The 17,343-nt window shown below is 37.1% G+C and overlaps 1 protein-coding gene across 7 annotated transcripts in view; it reads left to right on the forward strand.

Moving 5' to 3' along the window:
• RGS12 (regulator of G protein signaling 12) overlaps positions 1 to 17,128 on the forward strand; it is an 85,780-nt gene extending 68,652 nt beyond the window's left edge. For 3 of the 7 annotated variants that reach the window (XM_071447437.1, XM_071447442.1, XM_071447441.1), the window contains 3 exons: positions 811 to 875; positions 1,399 to 1,552; positions 4,145 to 6,294. In XM_071447437.1, coding sequence (XP_071303538.1) covers positions 811 to 875; positions 1,399 to 1,552; positions 4,145 to 4,779 — 854 coding nt within the window. In that variant the 3' untranslated portion in view covers positions 4,780 to 6,294. Of the gene's footprint in view, positions 1 to 810; positions 876 to 1,398; positions 1,553 to 2,633; positions 4,007 to 4,144; positions 6,295 to 16,475 lie in introns of those variants that run through there. The other 4 variants (XM_071447443.1, XM_071447438.1, XM_071447439.1 and 1 more) reach the window with 4 other exon arrangements.
• Positions 17,129 to 17,343: the final 215 nt, after the last annotated feature.

Consider the following 17,343-nt stretch of genomic DNA (forward strand, 5'->3'; position numbering starts at 1 on the left):
AAATTAGATATGGTTAAATTAAATAGACTTAGAGCAGAGATCCTCTTCGAAGAACTGGGATTATAAATATGGAGGTATTTATTGAGGAGAATCAGATTTGTCATTTTCCTAACCAACAGAACCAATTGTTATTTTGAAAAACAATTTCAATCTAAATACTTTCACACATAATTAATTTAAGGATTACAAGTAAAGCCTAAATCCAGTGTGCTTGCCAGCATCTGTAAAAGCCTAAATCATAGAGGATCATTCTGGCAGTGGTTCTGTGCCAGTGTACCAGTGAAAGGTGACAATGATTCTTTTGCTAAATTTGCTGTAGGCAAATTTAATTTGATGGAGGCTTTGATTACTTAGAAGATGGCAAGGAGGATACAGCAGTTTCTACAAAATATTTGATGTGTGAAACAGGATGGAAAAAATTCAACATGGCCTTTCAATGGTCTTTTCTGCTGATTTTATTTTTCTTTTTAAAATTATAGTGTTGAGAATTGCAAACTGAATGATCAGATTTTATCATTATTTGATCTAAATCAACTGAAAATTTAGTGTGTAAGTCAGACTTCAGCATATTTTAACTTTAGAAATAATGCCAGTGTGAGGAAAATCTGAAAATGGGAGGCAGATTCTGGTAGGTTTTTACTGAAAAGTATCAGGGTTATCAACTGTGCTCACTCTTTATTTTCTGAATACATATTGGAGCAATTTCAAAGCACAAATCTGTTTTGTCCATCATTGTCCCTTAAGTCTTGCTTCTTTAGGGAATTACAAATTGGTGGTTACAGAAGATATATTTATGTTCAATGTTTACAGAGAAACAAAGAGGCGTGTTAGTAAAACAGACTGCAACTGTATCTTCAAGAAGTCAAGGATCTACTGTAAGTCTTCTGCAACGATTTTTCTCCATTAGATCATCTTCTGTTTCCTTCTAGAATTCTGTATCAAAGGCTGCATTCACACATGATTTTGAATCGGCCAAATTCTGTAACTAGATTGAATATAGCTGTTATCTGTCTGATAGTTTTCCACTGTCAACAGCATTTATTTGTGAAGAGCTTTGTCTTCATGATGAATCAGTTAACTCTTTCACTGTGTTGTGTTTGTTGTTTCGTGTCTCATTGGCTTATCTATGTTTGAAAATAATTGAGCTACTCTGTAGTTCAAAGGCCATTTCTGTCTTGTGAATTCTTCAGAGTAAACAATATTATATTTATTTCTACATTTTTTTGGGAACTGCTATGGCAAATGTTCTTTGCCATAATCAAGACTAACCTAAAGCATTTGTTGTGGTGTTAGAGAAATGTGTTTCCAAAATAACTTTCCTCATTCCTTTAGGCCATATTATGTATACAATGATAGAGCCTGAATATAAGTAGTACCTTAACTTTCCTTCTAATGCAGGGAGAGGGAAGAACTCTAGGAAAGTCTAATTCTATCAAAATGAAAGGCGAAAATGGAAAAAATGCTAGGGAAGTCCGGCTGTCAAAGAGAGAAGACTCTATTGCAAAGATTGGGAAAAAAAAAAGTCACAAAATAAATTTGGATGAAGCAGAGGGTATGTGAACTTTATAGCTTACATATTAACATAAGTAGTCTTAGAAAAATTTTGTGTCTGTGTAGGTGCCACGTGTTTAATACTGTGTTGTGAAAATCATAGTCATGACCATTATATTTTTGTTTGGTGTGTTTGAGTTGTCAAGTTTTCATAAGTTGAAATTTTAAGAATACCTAAACACTGATGTAGGTGTCCAGTGGGATTTTCAAAAGTGAGGGGTACCTAATTCCTGTAGAATAAAAGGGGATTAGTTACTCCACTGCAGTTGAACATCCCATTTGATACTCTCTGTAAGCTGTGTAGAAGCTTGGCTTTCTGTTCACCTCTATATAAGTGTTTGACAGGCACTGCACAGTAGTGTAGACCCAAATGTACTCAGGTAAGAATCTTTGTAAGTTTTCTGCTGAACTCTGTAACAGCCAGGGCAGGGCAGTCAGACTGTGGAGGAGATGTGATGGGCAACAGAAAAATTTGCATTCAGCAAAAGTTGTTTAGAAGTAGAAATAAGCAAAGAGGTTATTGGTAATCTTGCATTTCCTGAGTCCTATTTTTACCTTTTTTACACCTTAATAGTTCTGGTGATATCATTGGAAAAAAATCTCATGAGAGAATTTGTTTTGCTTTCTTATAGAAAGATGTCCATGGGCAAAAGAGAAATAAAAATTATGTAGCACTAGAAATTTTGGCATAACACCCTGTGCCCTAGGATGTGAACTGAAATGATGACCTGTCTGTCAGCCCTACACGCTCCTCCCTATTTTCCCATGTAGAAAAACAAACCTCAAAGGACATTTTTGACCAACAGACTAAAATTTACTGCTGAAGTTACTCCATATGCATATCCAAAACCTGGTTATGCACATTTATACAGCAAATGAATGTTTACCTTTGAATGTTCATCTGTGAATAAATGTCCACTGACTAGAACTGAAAAAAATGCTATGGTTAAAACTTCTACTGCAAAATGTTTTTTTCACATAAGTGTTATTACAAAATATTAGTGCATTTTAAATTATTTTCTGTTGCTTACTCTTTTGTTAACTTGTTTTCCACATTTTAATACTTTCATTTTTTTTCCTAGGACTGAGTAAAACATTAACATAATTTGAAAACTTCAGAATTCGAGGCTTTCACATTTTATTTTGAGTTTTGTGATATTTGTCAAAGTTTGGAAAATGCATACCAAATGTTGTAGACTGTTTTTTAATGCAAAAACAAACAACTGTTCTATGAACTTTGAAATTTCAGAAACATTTTTGTATGACACATCTTAGAAATGTTGCATGTTTTAATATGCCTACCGCCATTTTGCAAAACTTTGGCAATAAGAAGCATTTTGAAGCTTCCATCTTGGCTACATTCAGATTTTACAGCATTTGAAAAAGCATGTTAAAAAGTCATTTTTATGAATACATTGCAAAGCCTGCCAAGTATGAGTAGAGGATTTAGGAATAAGGTCATACAAGTGCAAGTGTACGACTCCATATTATGCTAAGTTAAAACTGATACTAATGTTCTGTTGCTTTATTCCTTAATGGCTTTTGCTTCAAACAGTATTTATAAGCTGGGTTGGAACTGTTGATTTTATTTAATCTGTTGGAGATGGCCTTTTTAAGCATCTTTTAATATTCTGTAGTTAAAGTGCTTTCTTCTTGAAAAATTAGGACATGCAGAGACCCTATATTAAGAATTACATATTTTTATATGTCTATGTTTTGTACCAAAGAGTTTGTTTATTGTTGCAATGCTTCTTTTTTGAGGAGTGGAATAATTCTTGGCTTACAATTGATAAGTTTCTTGTTGCCAAGTTTTGAAACTTTTTAGAACAGTGTTGATCTATTATGAGTATTATTTATAGAAACATATTAAACCATTGGATATCATTAGGGACATGATCAGAAAATCACTTCTAATTGTGTTAAAGCCTCTTTAAAAAGCTGCCCCATTGCTTTTGGTAATGGCTCCTTGGATGGTTACTGACTATCTGTAAGCTACTGATTCATTGCAGCTCCAAGTAAAATGGGGTTACTTAAATCATCATCTGATCATACCCTGTGATGATAACATCCTGGTTTAAAACTATGCCATGAATTGAATTGAAACTGTGATAAAATATAATTACTCTGAGAGAAAGTCAATATAATGAGGAAGTTTGCAACATTCTGAATCTTTGAATGTTCAAATGGCATGCTATTTTTGAGTTAAGATGGGTAAAACCCATCCAGAATATAAAAACGTGCACCCATTGTCTGTAAGACTAGAGCCTTGCTTTGTGTAAAGAATTAAAAAATCCTGCATGTGTGTACAGATTTATTAACCGCGTAAAATTGAAGACGTGTTCAAGGCTCAGTGAATTGCAGCTGTTCTAAACTGCAAAACTCTTACAATAGCAATGCTGATGGTCTTAATTATAGTGATGCTAGTGAACATTGCTGCAATTGAAAAAGTTCCTAATTAACATGGGATCTTATTTCAAGGCAGCATTGAAAGAATTGAAGATCTTCATGGAAAATAAATGTGCTGAAAATGTACATTTTAATAGCATTGCACTTTCTGACAAAAACTTGTCAATTTTGGGTTTTTCCCCAATAGAATTTTTTGAACTCATATCCAAAGCACAAAGTAACAGAGCAGATGACCAACGTGGACTGCTAAGGAAAGAAGACCTTATTCTTCCTGACTTTCTTCGTTTACCACCCACTGGACCAGAACCATCCTCATCTACACCCGCAGGTCCTAAAGGCCTCAGCAAGCGAGTTTCAAAAAGCGATGGCAGTGATGGATGTACATCGCCCAGTGGAAAACAGGAGTCCCTGCAAAACTCTAATGAAAATTCAGTAAAGAAAGTGGGTTACTCAGAAAACAAACATAAGTCTGCTTTGGCAGCACTCCACAGCCAGAAGACTTTAGGCGTTCCTTTCAGCCCTCCGTTGTCTCCGATTCCGCACGCCCAGGAGAGCAACGCCGCGGTGTGGAAAAGGCAGTCCAGAGAGCTGCAGGCTGAAGGCATTCAGATGGTAGATGATGAGAATGTGGCAGACTTGACTCTTGTGGCTGAAGGAGATATTAGCAGCCCTAACAGCACTTTGCTACCACCGCCACCACCAACGCCACTGTCAGACATCAGTAAACTCACGGAAGCCAACTATCCGCCCCCAACTCCTTTTGCAGGTAATCAGGAAAAATCTGGATTTCAAAGATCCAATTCAGGTATTTCTAGATTTTAATAGTCTTTCCTTTTGTGTAAAACTGCTTCTCCTTGGCACTGTTAATCAGTATCTGGCACCCATTAAAACAGCAAAGAAAATTCTCTCTGCACCTTAATTTTTATTTTTTTTTTAAACCAAAAAAAAGTAGGAAAAAAGATTTTAATTGCCTTAGTCTGTTCTAACTGTAATACTTCTGGTTGCCTTTAACAATGTACTTTTGTTTGGATTTGGCATGTAACCATAAATGGCCACATGCAGACAAACCTTTGAAATACATCCACATGCTATAATTATCTCATTCACCCTCAGAGTACAAAACAGGATATCAGCATTTTGAGCTCCATAGCACTGTTTTGTTCCAGATTTTCTGATCCATTTCTCATAATGAGATACATGATTAGGATTTGGAAGTTTAAGTACTTTAACAAAACCCCTAATTATTGAAAATTGCAGTATTGTTTATGATTAAAATTTAAAATGGATAAGCCTCAACTTAGGATATATTTCACTAATAAATTTGATATTTGGGACAAAAATAAAAATGTTATTTTTTTTAACCCATACTTTGCTACACAGAGAAATAGATTGCATCTATCACACTTCCTTCCAGAATATTCACATATCAAATAGCTTTCTAATAGATAATTTTAAAGAAAATATGTAACTTTTTTAGGATGTAAGTTTCATGGTCTAGCAATATCACAGAGCAATATTAGCCCAAGGCTGAAGTATGGAATTTCTTTATAAACATGGACTCTACTAATAATTGCTATTACCAGAAACAGGAATTTGAAGACAATGGGTGTCGTGACATTGACATTTACAGTCATTGTACTGTGCATTTTAATGTAAAATATAAGAAGAGGTATCTATGTGCTACATTTATTTTTGATGTTTCACAAACATATGGTGCCATATTTGTATGATCACATTTCTTTGTGATGTGGGAATATACATTTTAATTATTTATCTTTTTACACAGAGTATTTGATACTGTTCTTTATCTGTATGGTTGATGATTTGTAAATACTTCTTTGGTTGTTGGATGCTTATAAATGGCAATGCAGATTATTTCTTCCTCTTGGCATTTTAAAAGCCAATTCCTTTATTAGTAGTATCTGAGAAATGTTCTATTAGCGCTACCACTTAATTTCTGAAACTGAGTATTAGACGGACTTGTAACCAGTGCCTATGGATAACAGAACCACAAAATGTACTTCAGACATATTGATGTATATATGCATAGATTTGTGTTGGTGTCTTTCTGATAATATGTCAAGTGTACAACATAGGTATCAATTTGCATATTTTTCAGTGAGTACTGTTAAAAAAAAACCATTTGCACTTAAAAAAAACTTCATGAATTTACAATATTTTAATGCATGCCATAAGTTTCTGTGTAACCACTGAGCTGTAGCTTTCCCTTTTCCCACTTTCTACTTTTTACTTTGTAGAAATCTTTGTGTAGTTTTCACATGTATTTTGTATCCTTGTTCTCTCAGGAGTAATAAATTCTAGCTATAGTTACGCAAACTGGTTTTAAGCTTCCATTTTATTCATTATTTAAAAAATTCTTTCAGTCCTGGATTAAGAATTCTGATTGAAATTACCTTCTTACGACAAGCAGATAAATAGATATGAACAAGCAATTACCATGAGACAAAGCTGACAAACATTAGATTTATTAATAATTTAGACATCCAAGGGCAAATGCTGTCTTGAGATGCTGATGGGTCACATGTGAAATCCATAGCATTGGCATGTGCTCCAGAAGGCAGATAAGACAGGAGATTTCTTTGGAATTAGTCATAACAGGAACTCCTGAAAGGAGAATTTCTTCTGTCTTTGGGTTCTTGGGCTAAACTTTATGTTCATTACTTTCCTTCTTATTTTAAACTAAAGCAACTCTTCCCTGGTCTTTAAGAAGTGAGCTGGAGATCTCAGCTCATTTGATGTGCAGTAACCAAAGTAACCACCTCTTTATTTGGTAGACTTGGGTAAGAAATGAGGGGTTGGTTGGGTGCTGGAGACCACACTACTCTTTTCACTCTTTGAGATGGGTCCTACATAACAGCACTGTGAAGCCTAATTGAAAAAAAAATAATTCTGCAGAGAGGCGTGTCGTGCTGTTAACTAGGTCTCATTGTGTTCTGGGGAATGAAAATCCAGTTTTTCCAAAAGTCACTGTGTTCTCACATATTTGTGGGCCTCCATGAAAGAAAATAAAGCAGTTGAAAGTCCTGTAGCAGTTCCCCTTCTAAAATTATTCAGAGTTTTTCACAACAAATAAGTAATACTGTCCATATTTAATTTAATTTTTTAAAATGGATTTTAATTAGCATGTATTTCAACTAGTGTTCTATACTTTCAGTGGTGATTGTGCCTTATTATTTTGTCATAGTCACCCATGAATGAGTAATCAAACTAATTTTGCAAAACTGAAAATCTAAATTTCTTTTAGCTTTCTGACAAAACAGATTTTTTTTAAGGAATAACAAAATTTTTTAAAAAAATATATAAAACACCTTCCTTTTTTGCTACAGTCTTATTGCATATATTAGCTGTATTCTACACTCTTCTCACGACACACTACTATTTAATGGGAACTGTATTCTATTAAAAAACGGTGATTTTATGGAAAAAATGTGGGGTGAATCAAAACTTTTCTATTTTCATGATTGGAGTTTGCATGGAAAGGCTGTTTGATGATGTACATAATTATAATAAAGACTTCTGAAAACTCTCTCCAGTCAAGAATTGAAATCTCAAAGGACTAAATCATTAATAATGGTTGCTTTTTTAAGTGCTTTAATGGTTGTTCATTCATAACCCCCATCAATGGAAATTGCATTTCTGATTGGTTTATTCAATTAAAATGTTGGGATATAAAGACAAATAATGACTACATAATTTGCAGAGGTCTCTGGTCTTGGTTCCAAATTGGCCTAAAGACAAATGACGTGTGTGCTTACCCTGCACATTTTGGGCTTATAAATGCTGGGAAAAGGACTGGGAGGAGTGAAGGGGTCCCTCGTGTTCTGCAGGGAGCAATTTGCTGGTGTAGCAAGGCCAGGCCAATGTCCATCCCTCTAATGGGTAACACTTGGGGTTTTTTTCACTTGATGATCTAGACAGGAAAGTATGAACAATGGAAGTCAGCAAAATAAGGTTTGCATCACTCTGAGCTATTGAGAACACATTTTCAAGCTCAGTTCTTAACTTTCTGAAATAAGTGAAATGTTTTTATACTGTATTAATACTTAGCTATGAAGTAAATAGCAAATAAATTAGCAACACAAGAATCATTACTGATTCTAGTTGCGTTACTCATCAAAAGAAAATGTCTTTATTTTTAATAAGCCTGCTAGTTCTGGCAAATTTCCCACTTTAAAAATCAGATGTTTCTGTAATCTGAAGACATTCTTTCATGTCTCTGCATATAATGGTGGTCCCATCTGTGGAAGAAATAATTATTGTGTGGTGTGATTGCATTCATTTTTGAAAGTGTTAAAACGCAGATTTAATCTCCTTGGCTTTTGTTTTGTTTTATTTTTCTTTTTTCAATTGCCTGGTATAGTCTGGGTACTTTGAATGCTGTCCAGTTTTTCCCAAGAGGCTGGGCACATGTGTTACCCATGGGGAAGGGCAGCCTCCCAAACCTGTAGTCTCCTCAGGAGCTGTGAGTATTAAGCCACAGGCCATGCACTGACTTGTTTATTTGCAATATTCCACTGGTCTGAGTTGTTCATGTTGGTTTTTGCCTCTACTACAAAGTAGGTGGGCATTTTGTCATGATAGCAACTGGGCTGTTTCACTAAATACCATTTCAACCTGAGATAGGACAATTTGCATCAATCCAGATTGAAGTGTACGGACTGTAGATCTGAGTCCAACAAATTGATCTTCCTTCTCTTAAAAAAATCCCTGTTGTTTTTGGGGCTTTTTTTTCCAGCTAGGATGAGAATTATTCTCAAAATGACACTGGAGTTAACAGTCAGTGGAATTGTCTACGTGTCTACCAAGTATGAAGGTCTTTTTTTTTTAAGGAGAGGTATAGGCTGGATCCAGCAATGCACTTGAAAAGTTTATTCAAAACTACCTTTTAGCATATGATGTCATTGGTTAAGATAGAGAGCCAGCTAGGGGAAATAAAAGCATGGTGTACTCTCTGTAATTATGCTTCAGTAGAATGTCTGTGGAAGTTAAAGAATTAATTTAGACAGTCTAAAGTTATATAGCTTTTTTTTAAGAAACCGCTTTTTTTTTTCTGAAATAGATTTGTACCCTCAAAATAAACTTGCTTACTTTCTTATTGAAAAGAAATCTTTCAGAAATTGAATAGTTAGTACCAGGGCTAGGATGTTTTTGTTGTGAAAGATAAATTATGCAGAAATAAAATGCTGGGTACTTTCTCAGAGTCTGGTATAGGCTATTGTTCCCAAAGCCCAAAAAAAAAAAATCCCCAACTGATCTTTTTTTATTATTCACAGAAAAGATGCAGTACCCCACAGCTGAAGACTAGAGATCAGATAATTAGAACGGAGATCAGTGGTATTTCTGTGACTTTTGCTATTTTGGCTACTAAATTTTTCAATTCTAATGGTAATGAATTCCAAGTGGAAAAAAACTTGTGGTAGTTAAGGAGATTAAGAGGTCATTAAGAGAAATCACATGTTTATCTTCAAATTTTGAAAAAAACCCTTTTTTTTTGTAATAAATGATACAATATTTTATGTAACTAATATTTTATATAATCTCTTAATTCATGTGGCATATTTTAGAGACAGTCCAGTGGTGTTCTCTGTGTAAATCAAGATAACCACATGAATGAAAACATTAATAAAAATTCAAGAAAAGGAGGTGATTATGACATAAAATATGTAAGAATAATGTAAATCATTATTTTAATTATTTTTAACAAAGGCTGTTTTCATGTGGTAACTTACATCCTTTACTGGTTCTGTGTAAATTTATAGAAGATAATTGGATTCTGGATCAATATAAAGAAGTACCCATGAGAATCCAGAAATACTAAGGCTGGGATGTGTTAATTCTCTTTTAATCAGAGCATGATTCAATGGGAGAATTACATGTAATACATGACTGTGATCCACAACAAACAGAGGAGAAGGGGAGTTTAGAGTAGACAAATGGGAAGCAAGGAGGACCTTGGGGGATGATTATTTGAAATGTAAACTTATTTTGATCAAGCAACAGGATAGACATTTTAGCAAGAATTGCAAATTTTATCACTGGCTGGATGAAATGTTAGAAAAATGACAGCTGCCCTCTGAACCAAATGCACATGGGCTAAACCCAGATCTCTTCAACCCATGGCAGCATTTGGATGATGAAATGAACTTTGCTGAATTATTGGTAAAATGTAACCAGGAGCCCAGCGAAACCACATTTTAGACTTTCATAATTGAAAAATAACCTAATGAATGGCAGATTAAATTAAAATGGATTCAAGTAATTCAATCCACTATTTCCCAACTCTGCAATAATTATAGGACTCTGCAATAATTAAACCTGCTGATACCGACACTGATGGAAAACCAAAACAATAAATGCTGGAAGATCACACTGAGAGCTGAATGTGTGTAGGCTGCTGCAGAGTTGTTTTATCATATCTACTGCTTAGAAAGTAGTTAAAAATTGTTTCAGATTTAGCAGTAGAGAAATGGAAAGTTTGAGCAAATTGGACAGTGTTATTGAGGGCAGACATGTCTGCCTGGATCAAAATTCAGAACTTTTCATTTAATTTATTTGTGGAGTGCTCCTGGATTTTAAATGATGTTGTTTGCAGTTCCCTTCAGCTGCTGTTGTAGCTGTGCACATGAAGGGTCCCTGCTCTCAGCAAACACAGGTTACAGTGCTCCCTCTTTTGCATCTGTATGCCACTGGTGAGCTCCCTATTCCATGTGAAAGTCCAAATTTGTCTTTCTGAATAATGTGTGGTGCTTTGTTCTTCTTGTGAATGCTTTGGAGATGAGTGCAATGAAAGGATTTCCATCTGCCCATTTCTAAACTTAATGCTGCAAATGTACTCACAAAATTCCCAGAAAAAAAGGTAAATAAGCTGCTAATGTAGAATATTGCTGCTTTGTAGCACAACCCATTTCCTGGCTTGATGCCTTCATTTTACTGAGTCAGATTTCAAGGCACTGAGCATATGCTGCAGTTGCTGTTTCATCATGCAAGTGAAATTCAGCATATAAAGTCAAATTTCCTTTGCAAAGATTTAGCATAAACTGTAGGTAGGAATCTTTTATTAAGTCTGCTTTCTCCTTGGTGCTGTATCAATTAAGAGATAAAAAGAAGGAAACTGCCAAAGAAAATTTAACCTCTGGTGTTCTAAAACTTTGATGTAAAGTATCCTTTTCCCCTCAGAAGCATAAATCACTGTAGAAACTTAAAAAAAAGAAAAAGATTCTTGCAGTAGTAACAGTATGTCAGCCAGTGTGAAGTCATTCATCCACCACTTAAAAGAATCCATGTGTGGGAGGGCTAATATGTGGAAGTAGCATTTCCTAACAGTTTAGGACAGAAAGGGATAAGTGTCTTTCTGAGAGTGAAACTGCCAGATTACGTCCATGTTAAGGAGAAGTTATTTATATTGATTTATTTCCAGGGCCCTGAAACAGAAGTGACTATCTATTCACTCACTATAGAAGTGGCCATCAAAGGGCTCCTTTTTTCAGTCTCATGTAAGAAAATGCTCTCTCAGGCAGTGTGGTACCACCCTGGGACAGGCTCCATGGAGTCAGAGGCTGGAGCAGTGTCTGCCCAGGCTGCTGTGTCACAGCACACTCCAGAGCCTTGCTGCCTGGGAGACTGATTACATTTGGGGCTGGAACATGTCTGTAAATCACCAGTCCCAGGAATTGCCCCTGAAAACTGCAGGCCTCTTTTCACCAGTTATATTCTAAGTTTTATGAAATACTTCAAACAGATTTTTATCTGCTCTAAGTCAGTACAAAATCATTAATCTGGAGCTCATTCCCTTTAATGGAGATCAGGTCCTCTCTGATGTTAGAAGTCAAATGCCTGGGATCAATGGTATGAAAATCAGCAGGATATTCTTGTTATCTTTCAGTAGAACTTAGAGCCATCTAAATGGTTAATGGTTTTGACAAGAACAGTAGGATTTTAGCAAAGGTAGAATGATGAGTGAAACCCTAAATTTACATGGAAGAGATTTTATTAAAAATCGTAACTAAAATTTAGCACATTGAAGATAAATGCATTTATTGATTATGGTATAGAAACAATATAATTACAAGGTGTTGTGAGCAGGCCTTTAAATCCCCAAGCATCTGCAATAGACTTAGAGTTATATGATCCTCTCATTTACATTTGGCTGTTAATGCTGCTCCTGAAATTTCCAGGTTTTTTGTGACCTTGTCTCTGTGTGGAATTTGGCCACATGCTCCCTTATTCCTAAACTACCTGGAAGAGAGTGCCTTGTGATCTTTTGCTTAGATCTTAAAGTTGGAGGATTATTTAATACAGAAGATTTCCCTTTGTCTTTATAAATATAAAGACATCTTTCTCCATGATGACAATATTTAATTTAGAGTGCTTGAGAATAATACACAAAATCCAAATATCACAAAAAGAGAAATATTGGTAACAGAAAGCAGGAGATCAGCCAAAACAGTGCCTGATTGTAGTCACCTTTGGGAAAATGCAGATGGGTGCAGTTAAGCCTTCTAAGCAGTCATTTGGCTGTGAGTCTATGACAGAGCAGATCTCTGGTTTAAGGACAAAAGATGACCTGCATCTTCCCATCTTTAAACCAGCTGGAACATATCAACGGGATCAGATGCACAAGAAAATTTCCCAAGAGCTGTGTGGAATGCTTAGCAAGGGAGGAGATTACCAATAGGTGTGAACGTGGAATTCCAGCCTGGAAATTCACCTCTGTGACTGCTGCCATAAGCAGTGTCTGTCTTTCTCTACTGAAGTTAGGTAGGACATCTGAGAGATGAGATCTGGGGAAATGTAATAACATTCCTGACATGCTCCATACATGGCAAAGCATCTGCAGAGCTCTCCATGGAGGTATTCATCACTACAGTCAAGAATATGTGAAGAGAAATTTTCCCTGTGAAGGCCCTCTGCACCTTAGATGGTGCCCTGCACAGCTGAGTGTCTTCAGGCATTTGTTACTCAGAAAACATGAGGAGGAGACCAGTGTGAGAGTGTTACAAACCTCATTGAAACCTCATTATAAAGCTCCACTTGAGCTTTATAAGCTCATGCAAGTTTTGAGTCTGCTTAAAAACTTGTAGGATACATTTATACACAAGGTGATTTGGCAAATCTCGCCTACTATTTGTGATAAATAGCCTTGCTTCATAAAAGCTCTTTCTTAAAAAAAATGAGGAAAAATTTACATTGAAATATTTTTTCTGTGTAGTGCTACTCTTGAAATCATCTTCCTGTTTGGTAAAGATGAGATAAGGTATTTTCTACTCTGACAGGAAAAGTGAAATCATCTTCACAGTATTCTCCCTTAGTAATTCCACATTCTTTTGAACTGGTATTTTAGACAAGATGTTCTCTTTTACTGCCCTGACTCTAGTAGTAATTTATTTGATGCTGCAGAGAGATTGCTCCTAAAAAGGACATTAATAGAAAAATATGTCTATAATGTGGATGTGTTCTTGTTCAGATGAGCTTATGTCTTGTGAAGCCTGAGAGCAAACATTGACCTTATTTCTGCTGTGCTCCTATTGGGCAGCTTGCACACCCAGTTGCTTTGTGTGCTGACTCAGTGACACCATAATTCCAAGACTTAATGGCATTTCTTTTATTTAACTGTAGAAGGGCTTAGCGCCCAAATAAATTTAGCAATACTTGCACCTTCCATAGTGTTCCTCAGCAGGAGTTTCCAGCTCTTTCATCTCTTGTCCCTGTTAATGCAGGCTGTGTCTTTTGACTGTGGAAAGTGTTTCAACCTAGTCCAAGTCAACAGATATGAGACCTTCCACCTCAATCAAAGATGTTCCTTTGCATGACATTTCATAGGAGGATGTATTCTGAGTGCTAGGACAGCTGGGTGACTCATGCTCTGTCAATGCCATGTATTTGTGGTAATTTGTCATTAGTAGGCATTTCAGCAATTTGTAGCTCTTTTAAAGCAACTTGAAAGGAGAGTCACAGGTTTTGCTCAAAGGGCGTAGAATAGTGGATTAAAGAGATCAAGAGAACAATTCAGTGCACTCATGTTAAGATAAACGTTCCAGAACAGAAAAATAGCATTTTGCAGCCCAGCCAGGCAAGCAGCAGTTAAAATTAAGACAATGTTTAGTTTCAGTAGGGAGATTTAAACACAAAGTCTAATCCAGTCCCATTAAATGTTAGCTGCACTTTAGCAGGCTGCAGTCATGCTGGGCTAGCAGGGCTGGGAGCTTTCTGCCTCTCTCTGCTCAGCTGATTTGTTTGGAGCTTGATCTAATTCCTCTGAAAACACAGCAAGTATTACTGATGCAAAATACCCACATTATTCATGTGGGGCTTCACTGTAGCTAAAACACTAAGCATTGCACTACTGAGGATTTAAACTTATTTTTCTTAAATAGAAAGCTTTAAGCCTCAAGAAGACCCTGGAGTGATTTGATTGAAAGTGTGTGAAAGTGCTTTTTTTGTCTTTTTCATTTGCATTTCTTCCATTCTCCATATCAAAAAGTTCTTGATTACGGTGATTATACATGGAAATTTCTTTTCCTTGCATAAAACTGTAGCAATCACTTAATGGAATAAACACAAATAAAATATTTGAAAGACAGCTATGGGATTTAACCACACCAGTCTCATGGGATTTGTGTGGCTAAACATGCTGGTCAGGCACTTGGATGTACTGTAGCACAAAATTTTGAGAATGTCAGATAAGATAGTATCTTTTAAAAGATGGATAAGAAGATATATGGAAAAAAGGAATTAAATATAAAATGGGAGTCCCTACTCAGGCCTGCTTTTGTGCCTTGAAAGTTTCTCTTTTTTTTTCTTGGCTCTCTGTTTGATCTAATGAAAGCAGTTCTCTGTCTCTGAAAATGCTGCCCCTCTTTATATCATCATGGGGGGAGCCTTAGTTCCAGAAACCATGTTGCTAACTGTGGTGTGAATCCTGAAATCAACTCCTTCACCCTTCCCTTCTTGCTGCTGTTGACACAGGCAAATCAGCCTCTGTGTATTTGCTTTGAGAAGCTCCTTGCACTTTGTAGGGTCACACCTAACACAAAACTGGCTTTTGGGAGCTCAAGAGTTTGAACTACAGCTGTCTTGGGAGAGTGATGACTTTGTGTGAATAGGCCTGAATCCTGGCAACTGTGATTTTAGATGTAACTCAGGTGTTTCTTGAGTGCTTAAAGCCCTCAGATCTCAGAGAGTTGTGCAGTCCTCAGAAGGACCTCAGGAGGCTGGAGAGATGGGCAGAGAGGAACCTTCTGAAATTCAGCAAGGGCAAATGCAGGGTGCTGCTCTGGGGTGGAACAAGGCCATGGAGCAGCCCAGGCTGGGGGCTGACCTGCTGGGGGGCAGCTCTGCAGAGAGGGGCCTGGGGGGCCTGGTGGACACAAGGTGTCCATGGGCCAGCAGTGTGTCCTTGTGGCTGAGAGGGACAAGGGAGTCCTGGGGTGAGTCAGGAGGAGCAGGGCAGGGGAGGGGATCCTGCCCCTCTGCTCAGCCCTGGTGGGACACATCTGGAGTGCTGTGTCCAGTTCTGGGCTCCTCAGGATAAGGAACTCCTAGAGCAGGTCCAGCAAAGAGCTACTAAGTTGGTCAAGGGTCTGGAGAATCTCTCCTGGGAGGAAAGAATCAGGGAGCTGAGCCTGGTCAGCCTTGAGAGGAGACCTCAGCAATGTTTATAAATATCTGCAGGGAGGGTGGCAGAGGATGGAGTCAGGCTCTGCTCAGGGGTGCCAGCAGCAGGACAAGAGGCAATGAGCAGAAATTGATGCACAGGAAGTTCCACCTGAATATGAGGAAGAACTTCTTCACTGTTCTGAGCACTGGGACAGACTGCACAGAGGGGGTGTGAGGTGTCCCTCACACTGGAAATATTCCAGAACCATCTGGACACAATCCTGGGCCGTGTGCTCTGGGATGATCCTGCTTCAGCAGGGTGGGACCAGATGCCCCACTGGGTTCCTTCCAACCTGAACCGTCCTGTGATTCTGCAAAGTTGTTTCTTTTATTCTTGTCCTGTGGCCCATAATTGCTCTGTTGCAGTTTAGGACAGTGACCTGCAACTACAAATAATCCCTTACTAGTCTGCCAGAGAACTAAGCCCTAGCCAAGTAAAAATACTATCTCAGCAGGGTCTTGGAGACCAGTTCAACCGAAGGAACATCTCCCATTCTGCCCCAGTGGAAGGTCTATATTCTCCTCCACCTTTGGGTTTGCTGCTGTGAGAATTTTTTTTCCTAGAGGTGTACAAAATTATTCTAATTAGTTATTTTTAATGGAATCTTTTAAAAAACTCTGAGAAATGCTGCATTAAGGCAGATACATATTAGTATTTCACATTTTTCTTTGAGATCCAGTGTTTAGTTAAATTTCCATCAGTAAGTCTCTTTGGTGGATGAATATCCCAGCTGACTACCTTTGGGGCCTCAGAGAAGGCTGCAATATTGAAAACTGCTAAAACCAGAAGATACATAATTCTCTTGTTTTGTGTTTTTTTTTGTTTTTAATTCTTCTGTTAGGTGCAAACAGAAAGAAAAATGATTCACAAGGGACTTCAGGAAACTCCTATGAGCAGACCTCTCACAAAGCCAAGGCCAGCAGAAGCTTTAATCCTCCTGGTGTGAGAGGGAACCCTGGAATGGAGCTCCCTGTGAACAGGATAATTGATGTGGATGGGGTCAAGCTGGAGGACTCTGGGACACGCTCCTGTGACGATTCTGAAGGGAACCTCAGCTTTGAAGGTTACATCTCTGAACTGAGATCTTGCCAAGGGAGGATGAGGACTGGAGTTTACAGGACGTCAGACCTTCCCTCTCTGATAGCTGTAAAGAGTGAGAAGAATAAGGCCACTGAGAATCAGTACAAAGCTACTTTTGTTTAAATCTCTGCTTTTAATTAAATTTTCTGGCATTTTGCTTGGCATCAGCAACAATGGAGATATGTATTAGAGACATGTTTCTGCAAGATGTAAGTGGTTTTCAATATCCATTTGCCTTCAAAGAGCTGGCTAGAGACCATCACTTCTGATATGAGTTGGAAGTCCTAGAATGAAAAAATAGTATTCCAATGAAAGTATTGAGCTATTTGGTTTTGCTTTTTTCCATTTCTGTATTATTTTCCCTGGGATAATTCCATTGAACAGTGCAATTAAAATAATGATTTCAACCCCTACCCTTCTTGTCTTTATTCAAGACAAACTTACTTTAAATTCCCCGATCCAAATGTTTTATTTAAGATAATTTCAGTTTAATCTTCTAATGGTATTCCCTGTGTTTTAGTAGATTTTTGAAATGTAAGTAAAATCACTTACCGCTGTAAAAAAGATTAGGATATTTTCTTAATGTCTTCCTGTCTGTCTCATAACATTTGGGAAGAGGTCCAAGTGGA

This window comes from Agelaius tricolor, unplaced genomic scaffold (genome assembly GCF_023055355.1).
Source record: "Agelaius tricolor isolate 1412-34295 unplaced genomic scaffold, bAgeTri1.0.p SCAF_24, whole genome shotgun sequence".
Classification (NCBI taxonomy): Eukaryota; Metazoa; Chordata; class Aves; order Passeriformes; family Icteridae; genus Agelaius; species Agelaius tricolor.